We start from the raw sequence: 15905 nt of genomic DNA, 5'->3' as shown, positions 1-15905 counted from the left end.
AGAGACGCAGGGAGATGCACAGACAGTGAAACAAGAAACATTACTGACACACCAGGACCAGATGAGTGCTTCATTGGTGGATTGAGGTATAACACTTGGATACGACTACAACTAAGAGATGAAAGAGACCAATCTCCTTTATTGGACACAGTAGAGCCAAAAAACTGGACGAGGAAACAAAGGAAGAAGGAAAAAAGAAGAACAGGTGGACAAAGAAATCCAAAAGGTATTTGGTGCCGTACGGAAACGGGTAAGAAAAAGCCAGACAAAACAAAAACAAAATGACTAAACTCTCTTGCCTTAATGTCATAAAAATGTAATACAAAGTGGACATGCATTCACAAGAATGGCAAGGTGGCGTAAGTCTTTTTTATGCATTTTAGCAAGTAAAAAGCATCTCAAGGATGAAGGGAAGCAACAAAAAGAACAGAGACTAAGATGTAGAAAGATAAACAAGCACAATGAAAACAGTTTAAAAAAATGCAGATATGCATTTTCTTAGCTGACTGCAGAGAAACAAATTACACCTAATGTCTTAACTCTCATAACAGCCATTAGCAAGGGAAATCAATGTTGCCATAAACATAGTTTAGAATGGCACCGCTGCTTGAATAATAGATAGCTGGAACAGCTTTGCCTTCAGTAACATATTAGTACAACAAGACCATTTATTTGGGAATTGCTGGAAACAAGAGCCAGTCAGATTTTGCAGATGTTTATGAGAAGGAGAATGAAGTCTGTTAGTGACAGGCAGGGAGATTCATTTAGGGGACATTGCTACGAGGGCGTAACTCACAAGACAATGAGTTGATGAGTTAGTGACAGAATTAGTTATCGGAATGTCTTTGTGAATAAACCACGAGCCAACGGCCCCATAAATCAGCAGCTGACACGTTGCCTGACATTTGCATACAGGAAAAAGAAACAACCATTGAATATTCATTTCCCGTCACCCACTTTATGTGCTAAGTAGATATACTGTACAGCAATAGTCATGGCCCAGGAAGGTGTCAATCAATACAAGTTCCCCACATGTTACATCTACAAGAAAGCCAAAGTCCAGTTTTATCACATCAAATGATTACACTTCTAAAAATTCACTCCAGTTTGTATCACATTTTGGTGAGACCTCTGGGATCTCTCCAAGGTCCAACACAATCCATTCCAAGGTCCAACTATAACCATCATAAAACCTTTGTTCAATGTAAGGGGAATTGTTAGTCACATTTTAACTTCCTTGACTTCCATACAAGTGTAAAAATAAGTTAATCGGTGTTATTATGAAACAAACAAACAAAAAAACTAGACTTTACGCCGATCTGATCGGTGTTATCGGTATCGGCCGATAATTAGCATTTTATGCTGATCGGCTGATCATGTCATAAGTCGCCGATCATGTCATAAGTCGCCGATCCGATCAATGAATTCATCGATCGGCTCCGCACAAGACATTTAACTCCGCATCTTTGTCGCGTATGAATCCAAAAGCTTGTTTATTTTTAGCCTTGTCATGTGTCTTGTTGCGTAGTACTGTAACTATCTGACGGCCAATAAAGTTTTTTCAAACCTGTCGGTGAAAAAACACGTCGTCGGTGTGGGACTATTTTGCGGCGTCTCAGACAAACAACACGTAAGTTATTTGGAGTCTGTGCACAACAGAAGTACGTCGTGGGGGACGTCATCTAAATGCTTCAACAACAAATTTGATCGAGCACCTGAAGGATGAACACGAGGAGCATGCGGCGTTCAAGCAACACAGCGTGGGGCAGGGGAGTCCAACGGAGTCAAACTCTGGAAAACGCCCGTCCATATAGCCAGGACAGTGAGGTTACAGTAAGCATGTCATTAACAGTATTCATTAATTTAATTGCAATAAAGTAAATTAATTACAGTAAGTTAGCACCCATTATTTCTGTCATGTTGTAATGTCGATTTGACCTAAACTTATGTCAGTGGCCAATCCTTGAATGCCCCCTAGAGGTCATTGGTGTTTTAACTTTTGTCTAAAATGCTAGAGAATAATTTGAGCTGGGACGGACGGGCTCCAGCACGCCCGCAACCCTTGTGAGGATAAGCTGTACAGAAAATGGATTGATGGATGAATACAGTATACAGTACACAAGTATATACAATAAATGAACAAGTCATGTAAATAGACACATTGCTCCATCTTGTGATCGGATCGGTGATCGGTTATCGTTGTTTTTAAACTTAGTGATCGGCCCCAAAAATGCTGATCGTGTAAAGCCTAAAAAAAAACAGTAAAACACATTTTAACTTTAAGGATGACTGTGCATTGCAGATGCCTCACACATTTAATTTTTGCGGTGATGTTATTTACTAATTTTTGCCTAATCCTGCTCACTAGCAAATGCCATCCATCCTTGGTGGCGATATGAGCAAAACAAATGTCTTCCTAATTTTATACATTTTTCATGGGCAAATGTTACTTAACTTTTTTCTTAACTGTTTCTGCTTTTATCAAGATGGACTTGTGACTGACACCGTATACTGTATGCCATCCTATTACAAATACAGTATGCACGATGACTCATGGACAGTGAGCATCTGTTCACATTTCTTGTTGCTCAGCTGCTGATCCAAAATGTTTGTCCAGCTGCCTACAACACTGATCATGTGCCTGACCTTCACGCTTGGGTGAGACACTCCAGCTCCACAATTTTTGCGTTGGAGAGAGCTGAAATTGATTTTACGTTTCTGTCCCCAGTGCTTGCATGTTCCCCGGACATCACTGGGGGGAATGGAACGACTCCCAGCTCCTGCCAACCATTCAAAAGCTGATGAAAGGATACAACCGCTACCTAAGACCCAATTTCAATGGTAGAACCAATCTACTAACCAACAGTTTATCTGTTAGTATTACCCATACAGTGCTTGCCAAAGCTTCTTGTGTCTCTCTGATAGAGGGTCCTGTGGAAATTGGGATGAGTCTCGACATCGCAAGCATCGATGCCATTTCTGAAATCAATATGGTACAATACTCCTACAAGTACTTTTGAGCGGTACAATATGTCTGTGTGCGAAGAAGCAACAAAGAATTGTGGATGTTTTTGATTTAAGACACTAAGGTGTGTCTTTCCAGGACTACACTGCAACTATTTTTCTGCGCCAGCGGTGGCGTGATTCCAGACTGGTGTTCCCAGGGAACGAGAGTGTCAGCGTGGATGGACGCCTGGTTTCACTGCTCTGGATTCCCGACACCTTCATTCCTGACTCAAAGCGCTCCTTCCTGCATGACGTGACGGTGGAAAATCGTCTCATACGCATCTTCAGCAACGGGACGGTTCTCTATGCACTTCGGTACATTTCCCCAATTTGCTTCACATACCGACACATTCGCACAAATAAAGATGTACAACATGTACCAAAAGAGCAAATGCGTCATGCTGAAGTGCTCAGGAAGCGATCTGAGGTTTCATTAGACAGTCTTGAAGCTGCAGCCACCTCCTAGCTAAGTCAGAGAGAGTTACTGGCATCAAACACTTGGTCTACTAGAATTTAGAGGTGCCACCCTGGGTTTGTGGCCCCCTTAAAAGTAATTCCCCTTGGGTTGGAGGGGTTTCCCCATGATGGCTTTGTCGCTAGTCTCTAGAGGGAGACTAAATCTAAGTTGACATCAAGCAATGCCCTTGCGGCATTGCTTCAATCTTGGGCTCTGAGAATCATTAACAGCCCTACTTAGAGCAACTCTGCTGGTATACATACTTCAAGTAACATTCAAGCAACAGAACTTAAACTTTTTGTGCCCTAGTCAGGTTTGCAGTGCAATAAAAACAGTGGCGTATCAAAACTAAAGAATAAGAGATGTTTCTTCATACTCTTATTCACATTTATAGTTATGGTTAGCGCTAAAAGATAGCCACACTCTGTGCAAATTAAGCCAATTTCAGGCATGGTTCAAAGTCAGCAGACTCGTATTTGAATAGGTGCCAATCTCAAGCAGATCTGACATAAAAATTGTATGAATTTGTGATGTCTAGCATTTGGTCGGCCCCAACAGGCACCACAGTTATGAATGGAAACTCTGAGCCGTTTTTACCTCTATAAAAATAAGGGAAGCATGTTGCATTTAGCATTAGCTTTTGGAGCACAACCAGCTAAAGCTTCCTCTTAAATGTTTTGATAGTTCGGGACAGTTTGAAAAATGCAACAAAACAATGACAACCACAGTGTAGCATGCTGACAGCTTCAATTTTTAGCATCGACTTGTGCAGTTCGAGCTAAAAATTAAAAGCAACACTTGTAAAATAGTACAGTGTATGACCATCTTAAGGCCTCTGTTGTGTTGTGAATTGACAATTTCGGAGACCAAAATACATTTAAATACATTCTTCTGGAGTACAGCAGGTGTCAGTTTCATATTCAGTCAATGTAACAGAGAATTATTTGGACTGCCCACCAAACATTTGTCAAATGGTGTCAATTCAGTCTTGGCTGGTTTTATTACCGCATCTACAGTATCTTCACATGAGCCTGCAAAACAATAGTACACACTGTAAGCTCTACAAACAAATTTAGACAGTTTTCTGACATACAGTAGATACTATTGATTTATTGAAAAAAATAATGTACACAAATTGGAAATTGTTATCTCAACAGCATCACAGCTACCATCGCCTGCAACATGGACCTCACAAAATACCCCATGGACAGACAGGTGTGCACCCTGCAGTTAGAAAGCTGTGAGTAACTGAACTCCAACTCACCCACATCCACCATACTCTCCCACTGTGTGATGGCCACTATCATCACCATCTTCCTACTATCATAATCATCATCATCATAATCATCAGTGTAGTAAGTATGACATTGAATACAAAAGGCTGTATTTGGAGTACACAAGACTCAAAAACAAGTGTTGTGTTACTATGTGTGTAATCAGGGGGCTACAACCTGCAGGATGTTGTTTTTTACTGGACCAGAGGGAATGATTCAGTGAAGGGACTGGACACACTGCGGCTGGCTCAGTATAGTGTGGAGAGCTACTACACATCTGTGTCAGAGGCTGTGTACGAGACCGGTAGGTCTGCTGCATACACTTGGAAACTATGATGGATTTTAAAATGGTTAGCGTTCGTGTGTACGTCTATGTGTGTTTGTTCACAGGACAATACCCCAAGCTGATGCTGCATTTTGCACTGCACAGAAACGTGTTGTTCTTTATCTTGGAGACGTATGTTCCCTCGACTCTCTTGGTGGTTCTCTCCTGGGTTTCATTCTGGATCAGCCAGTCCTCTGTACCAGCTAGGACCTGCATTGGTTAGTAGCAGATTAAATCCAGTCACATGTAGAGATGGGAATCGAAACCCAGTTGTTTTTCTAGAACCGGTTACCAGTTATTCGATTCCTAGGAATCGTTTGTTTACTTGCTTGACGATTCTGCTTATCGATTCCTCTTATGTCACAAATGAGGAATGATGTCTCTCTTAAGAAATGTATTTTGAATCAGAATCTATCGTACAATATAATCCTCTTTCATTTACAGTATATCGTTATATTGATGTATGGGGCATTATGTTCCCTCGGTTGCTCCACCAATGCAACACCAACACCAACCTACACCAAAACAGAAACAGTAACTCAACAGTTGCTTTTCTATCACTTCATCCTTGTGCATCACTCTTCAAGCATGACCAATAAACCCACGCTTAATCCAACTGTTACAGTTTAACAGTTGGATTGAGCGTGAATCGATGCCTGGAGAGTGGGGCGTTGCAAATTTTTCTGTTACGCTGGTCATGTGTCAGCTGAGTTCAATAAATGGAGAAACGTGCAACGGATGCCAGACTCTGCTGTGCAAAAGTACGATAGTACGTTAGACCAACGTCACACTTGTACACCAAGATAGAATGAGTTCCTGAGTTTTTAAGTGACAAGAGTTACATTAGACGCACACATCTCAGACGCTACACTAACGTAGTATTAAAAATGAATGAATATTAATGTAACTGCTGCAATGCTACTACATTACCTGCAAATACTCATTTACAGCACTGCTAGAGGAGCATGGATGTAATATTGTACATGACACTACATTACCATGTGCACAACAGTGTATTTCTTGAAAACTGGTTGTACTAACAGGTATTTTAAATGGCATTTTTCCACTGGATATTTGTGTTTTATTGTATTTTTCTTTATCTTTTATCCATTTAATTGTTTTTCTATATGAAATGTGTTTTAAAGAGAAAAGATCACAGAAAATTGTCATCAATTTAACTTTAAGGAAAAAATACTATATCAGGATGAACTTCATATCGATATCAGGATATAAAATTACCTGTAATTTTCTCCATATTGCACCACACTATGCAGAAACATCTTTTCTGTTATTTCGTATAATGACATATACAGTATACTAATGATAATGACCTCACTGATGTCATATATCATTTGTATGTTTTATTTTCTCCCCCAATGAGAATTGATAAGGAATCGGGAAGGGGATCATAGAATCATCAGATTTGGTTCTGTAATAGACTTTGAGTTAGTATGATTTTCAAGAGAAATCCCAAAAGTAAACCACCCATTTATGGTGGATAAACTGGAGCCTGTATTTCAGGGGACTGTAAGCAAGGGGCATGATACACCCTGGACTGGTCGCCAGACAATTGTAGGGCATATATAGACAAACAACTTTCACACATATGGGCAATTTAACCTAACATGCATGTTTTGGGGATGTGGGAGGAAGTCAGAGAACACCCACGCAAGCACAGGGAGAAAGAACACCAGAAGGCCGGAGCAGAGATTTGAAATCACATTGTTAGAACTGTGAGGCAGAATCACTGTACTGCTGTACAGTCCACTGTACTGCTGCCTTGGTTACTATAACAACACAATTATTTGGGCATGTATTTGGAATGTGTTAACAGGGTTGTGCACGAAAAACATCACATTTTGTCAAATGCCTTACTAAATGAACAGTTGAATGCATTGCTCTATAGGATCCCACTTTATAGGAGAATAGAATCAATACGAAAAGAGCATCGTTCAAGCATATGGCCAAAGGTAATGGAATTAGGAGACTCCTGTGACTGTAATCTGCTTTGTAGAAAGGTAATGAGAATTTGGAGAGCTACGATTGGCTGGCAACCTGTTATAGAAAATGGTTGCATAACGCTGGGAGGGTGAAAGAATAAGTTTTAAAACTCAAGAGTTTCAAGAGTCACAATTCAGGGGAGTTTTCAGTTTTTAGCCTCACTTCACTAACCACCCCGCTCAAGTCTGACCAAGCGATTGTCAAACATGGCCAATCATAGTTCATGCGATCTTGAAAGTATGTAGTTATGATAAATGGTCACAGAGAACACTGTACAGCTTCAACAAAATAGCAGAGCTTGCAATACTAAGTTAGCATTAGCACTGTAAACCTGCCAACGTTAGCCACGGCTGCTTATGGTTGTAGCATCATAGCGTGACTTACTCATTGTAATAGAGTGCAACTATAACACTACATGTATTGGTTTGAAGTTTTACTTTTTGGAGTGTACGATCAATTAGAAATAAAAAATGTCAAAGTTACCTGTTGAGCAGCAATGTTGCCTCTGCTGCCTGAGGCCCCTTTTCTCTGCTTCTGTTTGCTCGTGTTGCCCTGTTGTTAGCAAACCAAGGACAGCATTTATTTATTTTCCAGAGGTGGATATTTCTAAATAATCATCAAAGCTTCTGGAGTTCAAGCTAACAGGTCAGTGTGAGGCTGCGGATGTGTGCTGGTGACCGGAGTGTGCGCGGCAAACGACTGACACGACGTTGGTCATGCCTTCTGTCTCCGATAGATTGATCTTCCTCCGATTGAGTGGTCTCTAAAAAATATATGCAAACGCTCCCTTTAAATGAAACAGTGATCTGTTCATAGGTGTTACTACAGTCCTGACAATGACTACTCTTATGATGGGTGCCCGCACCTCCCTGCCAAATGCCAACTGCTTCATTAAGGCCATAGACGTCTACCTGGGCATTTGCTTCACCTTCATCTTTGGTGCTCTGTTGGAGTATGCCTGCGCTCACTTCTATACCATGCAAGGCCAGACCCTAGAGGACTTGCACAGGGTGGGCCAAACGTTAAAAGTTAAAAAATACAATGTTATGATATTGACATACTGAGAGCAACCCTCTTTCTTTTAGGATCTCGCGAGAGAGTTCAACGAGTCCAGTGGCAATGGCTCCATCCCCATCGTCAGTTCCATTCAACCGAAGAAATCTGTGAAACTGAGCTCCCCTGCTGAGGAACCCACACAACAGTCAGCAAACAGCGACATAATGACCACCAGTGAACCCAAGGAAGAAAAAACAGGTCATGTCTGCAGCTTGTCATCACTGAAAGATGCTTCAAAGAGGGCAGCATCCATCTTCACTGTGGAAAATCCACACAACATTGATCGTCATGCTCGCACCGTTTTCCCCATGGCATTCCTTTTCATCAATATTCTCTACTGGCTTTATTATCTCTTTCTCTGAGAGCTGGTCGCAAGCTGCTGCTGAGTTCATTTCACCACCCTGCAGCTGCTTTGCATTCCCGATGGAGACACTAGGCCAGTCGCTTGGATCTGAAGTCATCATACATGCTTTTGGTTGACAAGTGGTATGTAAAAAAGAAGAAAAAAACATAACTTTCAACGAGATGTAAAAAGCAGCTGTCAGTACTAGAAACCACATCTACAGCATATCATACACATGATTCTACCAAGCCTGTAATTTGTCTATTGACTGGCAAATCAAACAAGAATAAGTCCACTAGCTTTAAAAAAAAAAAAGTCTGTTTTCGCTGCATCACACTTTGTGTTCCATGTGATTGCCTTTGTTGTTTTTAATACATTGTTTGTACAAGACCATATTCCGTAATTACCTTCCCAGCATGTAACATTAGAATAATAAAAATGTGATGCAGGACAAGCTGGTGTACTGTTTTGTTTTGGATAATTGATGCTATTATAATTTCAGGACGAGCAAATGAAGAACAAATTCTCATTATGTTACCATAACAATAATAATTGTAAAAACTTGTTTCGTACTATGACATTAAATGTCATGAACAGGTAAGAATCAGAACAAACAAAAGGGTGGAAAAAGAACATTTGTTAAACAAAGGAAAATTACATTTAATTGGGTATCTTTTTAAACTGGGGATCAGTGTTGCAATGTTATTAAAGTGGGTCATGGCTTTAAATAGCAGAAATCCATTTAATGACTTTAAGGGCCTGCAGACACCCAGGGCAGAGAATCTTAAAGTGCAAAGGTTTTACAGGCAAATTTAAAAGAAAACATTTTCCCACTGAGACGGGACTGAGTTACATTTTTGCATCACACCTCTTGACGAATGGCTTACCTATCAATGGCAGTGACCATCTGTGACTTAAAATAAGTCAAATGGACACGAGTGTGTTTAGAACGTAAACGAATATCACAAGTAGCAAAGCATGTCTTTTTAAAGATGGAGGAATCAAGATATCAGGAGCCTTATGGGTATGTCTTTTGATAACACAGACTTGAACAATACATGCATGTATGCGTTTTCTGAGCCGCTTCTCCTCACTAGGTTTCGCGGGAGTGCTGGACCCTACCCCAGCTATCATCGGGCAGGAGGCGGGGTACACCCTGAACTGGTTTGAACAATACACAAAGCAAAAAAACAAAACAAAAAAACAACAGGAAACTAGTCATAAAAAATAATAACTATTCAATGCTTGATCTACCTCTCAATTGTCTTTTCCCATACAAAATCATAACCCATGAATGTAACACTTGATCCAATATAATCTTGCATTTACACGCATTCACACTTCCTCTATGATTTACAACGTTCAGCTACCTTATCTACTCTGTGCTTACCACGTTCAATTCTGCATTATTGCATTATACAATTTTAATGACTGTCTTCAGATTTCTGAAACATTACAGAAGATGTACCTCCACCTAGTGGCTGTTTTCTTTCATTACAAAATTGATTTTTGCACGTCTGTGCTGAATTCTATGAGACGTTTTCACATTCCAACTGAAGTACTTCCGCTGCATTTAAGTTCTTTTCTTTGATTCCCATTCCTGCAAAACAGTAAGGCAACATGAAAATGATACAAAGCAAAACAAAAGTGCACAGTACACAACACTTGATACTCTTTCATCACACAGTGGCATTGAAAAAAAATCTGCCTTTATGGAGAAAATAATACAAATGTTAAAAGCCACAAGCTGCATATCAAGCATAATGAAATAATACCTAATATTACAAAGTTGACATCAGCACAAGTTAAGTGGTCATTATTTTATTGGAAAATAATTTTTGATACAGTTCTTGTATTGGATCTACTTATTGTATTATTTGCTCACTGCGGGCAGGTGAGCATACAGAAGTGAGTGTCAGAGTTACCTTAGCCTTTTGCATGACACTTCCTGAAGATGAAGCATACACCGAGGGAGGTCTCTTGCGCATTTCAGAGGCACAGTTTACTGGTAAACTATCACTGTAGAGATTATGATTTTTCTTTCTGGGCCCCTATACAAAATTAACAAATTGATTGATTGTATGAGAAGTCAAGAGCGGGGTCAAAATAAGCAATCCTCCATTTAAAATACCTTGACAGGTGGGACATTCTCCACGGGTGCACCCAGGGTTCCGCCTGCCAGGCTTTTCTTTATGTTTTCTTTGACATGGGACAGTCGCAACTCCAGGTCTACTCGTGCTGCTTCCTTAGCCCGACAAGCCTCTTCCAACTGGGACACACGCTGGTTCAAGAGGAGACCTCTCTTCTCTGTCCACGCACACACATACACTTGGGTTACAATCACAGTGCACGTCATATATTTGAACTTTGTATTGCTCAATTGTTACACTTTTATCAATTTTCTAGCTCAATTGTCCTTATTAGTTTCGCGGGTAAATTGGACTGAACTTTAACACCCTGGAGTGGTTGCCAGTCAATCGCAGCACACATAGAGACAATCAACAATTTACACTCGTGAGGAGTTTAAAGTCTTCAATTATCCTAACATGAATGTTTTTGGAATGCAGGAGAGGGTCAACGTAAGCTGAGAAAATCCATGCAAGCACGCAGAGAAAATCCAAACTCCGGGCAGGAAGGCCAGAGCGAATAATCAAAACACAAACCCAAGAACTGTGAGGTAGGGGTCCTAAACACTAGCACATCGTGCTGCCCGCTTTTATATTCTTATTATTATCTGCTGGGAGCATCCCAGTAGTTGACAAAACTAGTACTGTCTCAATTGCTTCCAGACACTATTAACAAAGAACTGATTCCACAAAACCTATTCAAAGCTTAACAATCGATGAATCGATTATTATGCCCATCCCTACACCATACACTCACTGGTCACAAGATGAATGAAGTACATGCAATCTGTGTCAGTGTGCTGTATCAAAAACTCTGATGACAAATAATATAACACTGTGATTGGCACTGTGAAACAATTATTAATATAATAACTTACAGGGCAAGAAAGAAAGAAATACTTATTTTCTACTTACTTTCAACATAATAAATGATCATGACATAAAATTCCCTTAATAATGATACTGTATATTAGTAAAATAGCCTTATCAGTACAAGTCTACATTGCAGGCCTTTGCAGATTTATCCGTATAATATTCTCCTCTTTCACTATTTACAACACATTGATCATTGCCTTTCTTTTTTTTTTCAAATTGTTTGCATTGTCATCTTTTTTAAGGCAGCATACTGTATGTGATGCAGTTATTGTAAGATTACTTAATGAAGTGTCCATAAAGTCTCTAGTTAGATTGTAAAATTAGCACATTAAATTTAACAATACAACTGTTTGCTGAGAACTCTGCACTGTTACACATTTTCTTTCTATAATGGTTGATTTTTATATAATGAGGTTGCAACTGTGACTTGAAACCATCAGATTATATAGATTGACTCAATATTAAACTCGAGGAAATTAATAAATCAGTGAGGAATGCAAATTTGTTGATGTTTTATTTATCCTGGCAGGCAAATTCTGTTCCCACTCACTCTAAAATAATCTGGGCTAATGGAGGTCAGACTGCTGGGTCAGACAGAGGAGACCCATTCGACATGCAAGCTTTAGCAGGGTTTCTAGATACAAGTTCAAGCAAAGCAGAGGAGCTGTAGGGATATGATGACCAAAAAAAAAAAAAAAAAGATTTTGTTTTCTTTTGATCTTTCTTGATCTTCTTACCAGAAGCTGTTTGCAGCTGTTGCTTCAGCTCTCGCTTCTCCTGTCGGAGGGTCGAGAGCGTATTCCGAATCCCATCCCTCTCTCTTTCCAGCTCTTCTTTTTCTTTCAGGTAGCGCTTAGCATCCTCCTCTGCTCGTGTTTTCCCATACCTTCCATACTGGTTAGAATCTGAGGAGGGACGTCAGGTGAGAGGTACAAGTATTTTAGGTACATTTATTCACAATCTTTTCTCACTGATTAATGACTAATTATTAAGGAAACCAAAATTCTAACAATACATGTCCAATTCAACATCAGTAATAAGATGAAGGCGTAATGTGACACATAGAGACACACATACTGGTGCAGAAGGAAAGGTCATGAGGTGAGGCAGCGAATCTAATGTGAGTGTCTAATAAATCTCATGTTATATCACGAAGCTGTCAGACTCTAAGCATGCTCACTCCTTCTTTGATGTATCACAATGTCAGAGCACAGGCCTGAGAGAGAAACAGGGGACAACGCCAATATCATGTTGCTAAACCCATGATGCTCATCTTTTTGTGGGACAGAAGCCAAGGGACACAATGGCGCGCATGGGAGCGGCAAGTGGAAAGTGGAGATTCCGGATGGAACGTGAGACAGGACAGGGGTACTTCTGAGCCAGATGGAAGCTTACATTTTATTTTATTACTAACAAAGGATTGGTCAGTGTGAACTGGGATTCCTGAGTTAGGGATGATTAAGATGTAGCATCTGTAAAACATCTTCAAGAACAGCAAGAGATGTCTAACTTTGGGGTACGTTTCTATGAAAACCTAGTTAAATTTTCTGTTTTTATGTTGACAAAATGATCTCTGTTCACACGGACCTGCAAAAATGCTTTAATATGCTTGCCAAGCCTGTAGTTGGCAACCCCACTATGTAAAGAAACAGACACGAGGACCAACTGCTTCTTAACACGTCTTACCCAAAAGTTTATTTTCAATATATTTTGTTAGTGTATGTGGGTTTAAATTCTATTGTAGTAAAGTAACATATGTCATTATGTGCCAGTAGCTGCGGAATAATTTCACACTTTTTCTAAAGAAATGTTATCCAAAACAGTAAATCTTGAGCAACAAAAATAAAACAACAGTGATGTAGTCAGACATTTATGCTGCAAGATACTAAAGCGTCATTCATTGTTTTCAATGCTAAATGGAAATACTAATGATGTTGTTAAGAAAAATATTCACATTAATAATTAATTCATAATAATTAATTAATATATCATTAATTATTTGCGTTTACAGGTCCACGAACAGGAAAAAGTTGTTTTTAATTTTCTGTTGAAAATTGTATTTTGTAGAGAAGCCCCTTAAACTAGCCAGACAAAAGCTTTTACATTAGCATGCTCAGCACACAAAGTGAATTCATTCGGAAATCCGTCCATAGACCCTTACTTGAATCTGTTCGTTTGAGGGAGTTTAACGGCTTGGTTTTGTCAGAATCACTGCTGGAGAAACGGGAGCGCCGCTTCCCTTGATTCCCACTCTGCTGCCGGCAGCTCTCCATAGACTGGAATGGAAGAACATAAGGAGGGCAGGGGTGCAAACAAGAAGTTCAAATACTCAGCTATGAGTGAGCCCACTTTTAGATTGATTGACTTCAGACAGTGGAAGTGTGTACAAGTGTGGGTGTAGGTGGTCCGCAGCATGTGTTTAAATGCAAGTTAGAGGGCTGGAGTGAGGGATTTACAGGCTGTTAAACTACTGTGACCTCTTGCCTTCTTGTCACCACTATGATGGTTGAATTTCCTCACTCCCATACATGCAAACACGCACGCACGTACTTGCATGTTAATGATAATTCTGCAGGCAAATGTAGGTTCAGGTGCAGCTCAATAAATTACATTATTACAGAAGTCTTTTATTTTATTTTAATAGTGAAAGTCATATATGACATCATAGTTTCATTCAACACAACTTTTCAGGAGGCTAATTTCTTTTATGATCAAAAAATCATTTTGGTTTTTTTCAAAAAAATTCTTGAGATGGGGGTACTGTTAGCTGTTATAATCATCATAATTCTTAAACAAAACTCTCTCATGAAATATTTCACTGTGTGCAGCAAATATATATGAATTGAACTACTGACACTAATTCAAATGTCCATGACATTCAAATGTATTGAGATATACCTGTGTATATATATATATATATATATATATATATATACACACACACACACACACACACACACACACACACTACGTAGTGCAGCTATGATACTAATTTAAAAGGAAATGTGTACGTGTCTCGATGCATGCAAGTCAAACCTGCATGTCCTCATTAGGGACCTCGTCATATGTTCTGCAGTCTGTGTTGCTTCCGGACGACGTGGCCCACCTAGGAAATTATCAGAGAGCGGGCGAGAAATGACCTCTGCATTAGGTCAAGGGCTCCCAATTCTTAGCTGGACTCATCGATAACCTTAAAATTGTCACACTCACAGGAAGGAATGACGTGCAGCATTGCGGATATTAGCGATCGTCTCCACATCTACGCAGTCATAATGTAGAGACTCTGGATCTGTTGTGGAGCCAGTTTCTGCCAAGAGAACCCCCAGCCATCTTCCGAGATCCTCAGAGTTCGCTGCCTGAATACAAGCAGGGAAAACTACATCAGTAGGATGTCACTTCTTTTAAACTTAAACCACTTTATGTAGGTTGCTGACAACAAATCATACAACTGTAAAATTAACACAACTAAAATCAGGAATCAAACACAAATTTCTCACCTCCAGAGCAGCCAGAGTGGTGCTTGCTCGTACGATTCTGAAGGCAATGGGGTGCTTGGGTCCCAGGCTTGGCACCACCTCACAGCCATGTAGTGGGAGGGAGGGCAAAGAGGTTTGATGGTCGCCTCTGTCATGGTAGAAGTGCAAGAAGCCTCTGCACACACAGCACCAGTGCTCCTGCCACACTTGGTTGACTAGCACTGACAGATAACCTGCACGTACAGAAATAATGACGCAAACTGCGAGATAACTTAAAGAGAAACATGAAGGCTGCCGCTGACCTTGTCGAGGGTCGTTATAAGCTGTCCGAGAAGTCTTCTTCTTTGAGAAGCTGATGATGCGTGTGATCTTTCGACCTGCAGCAAAGGCTCCACGCTTCACTTTACCTGCGTTGAATGTCAAAGCATTGGAGATGTATTAGCAAAAATGTTTGACATTCAAGAACGGTACTTTACTGGACACTTTGAAAACTAGAGCACTAATTCAACTTTCAGTTTTAGCTATTAGCTCAAAATCTGGTCAATGTAATGTCTAAAGCTCATCAGGAAGTATTATCTATGATGTCATAACTCTTAGTAGCTAATTGCAAATCACCAACAGCCTTGATCACACTTTTGTTTAGAAATTATGTTTCTATTAATGTGCCAATAATTCATAACTAGGTCATTATAAATGCATTTAAAGCCGTACAGAAAACACTACAAATCACAAAAAACAACCTTTTTCTGATGGCCTTTAGGTTGACATTCACTGTGGTGCGTTTTATTTATGCAAGTGTAAGTAATGTCACACTTATTTCCATTCAGAACTGTAGTCATTAGATATCTTTGTTTTGCTGAAAGTTGGGCCACGGTGTAAAAACTACTTAACATCCCATCCAAATATTCCCAATGTCTCCGATATGATTGTTTAAGGAATAATAACCTTTAAACTGTGAAGACATT

The 15905-nt window shown here is 39.9% G+C and overlaps 2 protein-coding genes across 10 annotated transcripts in view; one reads left to right on the top strand and one right to left on the bottom strand.

Moving 5' to 3' along the window:
* On the top strand, positions 1-8910 carry gabrp (gamma-aminobutyric acid type A receptor subunit pi). 6 transcript variants are annotated; one of them, XM_061787918.1, is made up of 10 exons: positions 1-226; positions 2593-2658; positions 2729-2841; positions 2926-2993; positions 3104-3321; positions 4621-4703; positions 4904-5041; positions 5128-5280; positions 7880-8073; positions 8149-8910. In XM_061787918.1, exons 2-10 carry the CDS (start codon positions 2606-2608, stop codon positions 8479-8481), a joined length of 1353 nt encoding a protein of 450 aa, XP_061643902.1. In that variant the 5' UTR covers positions 1-226; positions 2593-2605; the 3' UTR covers positions 8482-8910. The 6 variants fall into 6 exon arrangements, with proteins under 6 accessions (XP_061643902.1, XP_061643897.1, XP_061643901.1 ...); XM_061787913.1 differs by having other exon boundaries at positions 2487-2658; XM_061787917.1 differs by having other exon boundaries at positions 1-250.
* A 280-nt stretch (positions 8911-9190) lies between these two features.
* afap1l1a (actin filament associated protein 1-like 1a) overlaps positions 9191-15905 on the bottom strand; it is a 33383-nt gene continuing 26668 nt past the window's right edge. For all 4 annotated transcript variants that reach the window (XM_061787911.1, XM_061787909.1, XM_061787912.1 and 1 more), the window contains 9 exons: positions 15243-15347; positions 14962-15173; positions 14675-14820; positions 14501-14570; positions 13626-13740; positions 12202-12369; positions 10594-10769; positions 10388-10513; positions 9191-10062 (listed from right to left, as the gene is read on the bottom strand). In XM_061787911.1, coding sequence (XP_061643895.1) covers positions 10036-10062; positions 10388-10513; positions 10594-10769; positions 12202-12369; positions 13626-13740; positions 14501-14570; positions 14675-14820; positions 14962-15173; positions 15243-15347 — 1145 coding nt within the window. In that variant the 3' untranslated portion in view covers positions 9191-10035. The remainder of the gene's footprint in view (positions 10063-10387; positions 10514-10593; positions 10770-12201; positions 12370-13625; positions 13741-14500; positions 14571-14674; positions 14821-14961; positions 15174-15242; positions 15348-15905) is intronic.

Source organism: Phyllopteryx taeniolatus, chromosome 10, assembly GCF_024500385.1.
Source record: "Phyllopteryx taeniolatus isolate TA_2022b chromosome 10, UOR_Ptae_1.2, whole genome shotgun sequence".
Lineage (NCBI taxonomy): Eukaryota > Metazoa > Chordata > Actinopteri > Syngnathiformes > Syngnathidae > Phyllopteryx > Phyllopteryx taeniolatus.
The sequence above is the reverse complement of the archived record's forward strand: the minus strand, read 5'-3'. Positions and strand labels throughout refer to the sequence as shown.

What these genes read in the sequence shown, in the direction of transcription:
- gabrp (XM_061787918.1), top strand. Translation starts at nt 2,606, where the DNA reads ATGTTTGTCCAGCTGCCTACAACACTGATCATGTGCCTGACCTTCACG. An exon ending in CCTAAGACCCAATTTCAATG is followed by an intron (nt 2,842 to 2,925) that starts GTAGAACCAATC and finishes TCTCTCTGATAG; the next exon opens with AGGGTCCTGTGGAAATTGGG. An exon ending in ACGGTTCTCTATGCACTTCG is followed by an intron (nt 3,322 to 4,620) that starts GTACATTTCCCC and finishes TTATCTCAACAG; the next exon opens with CATCACAGCTACCATCGCCT.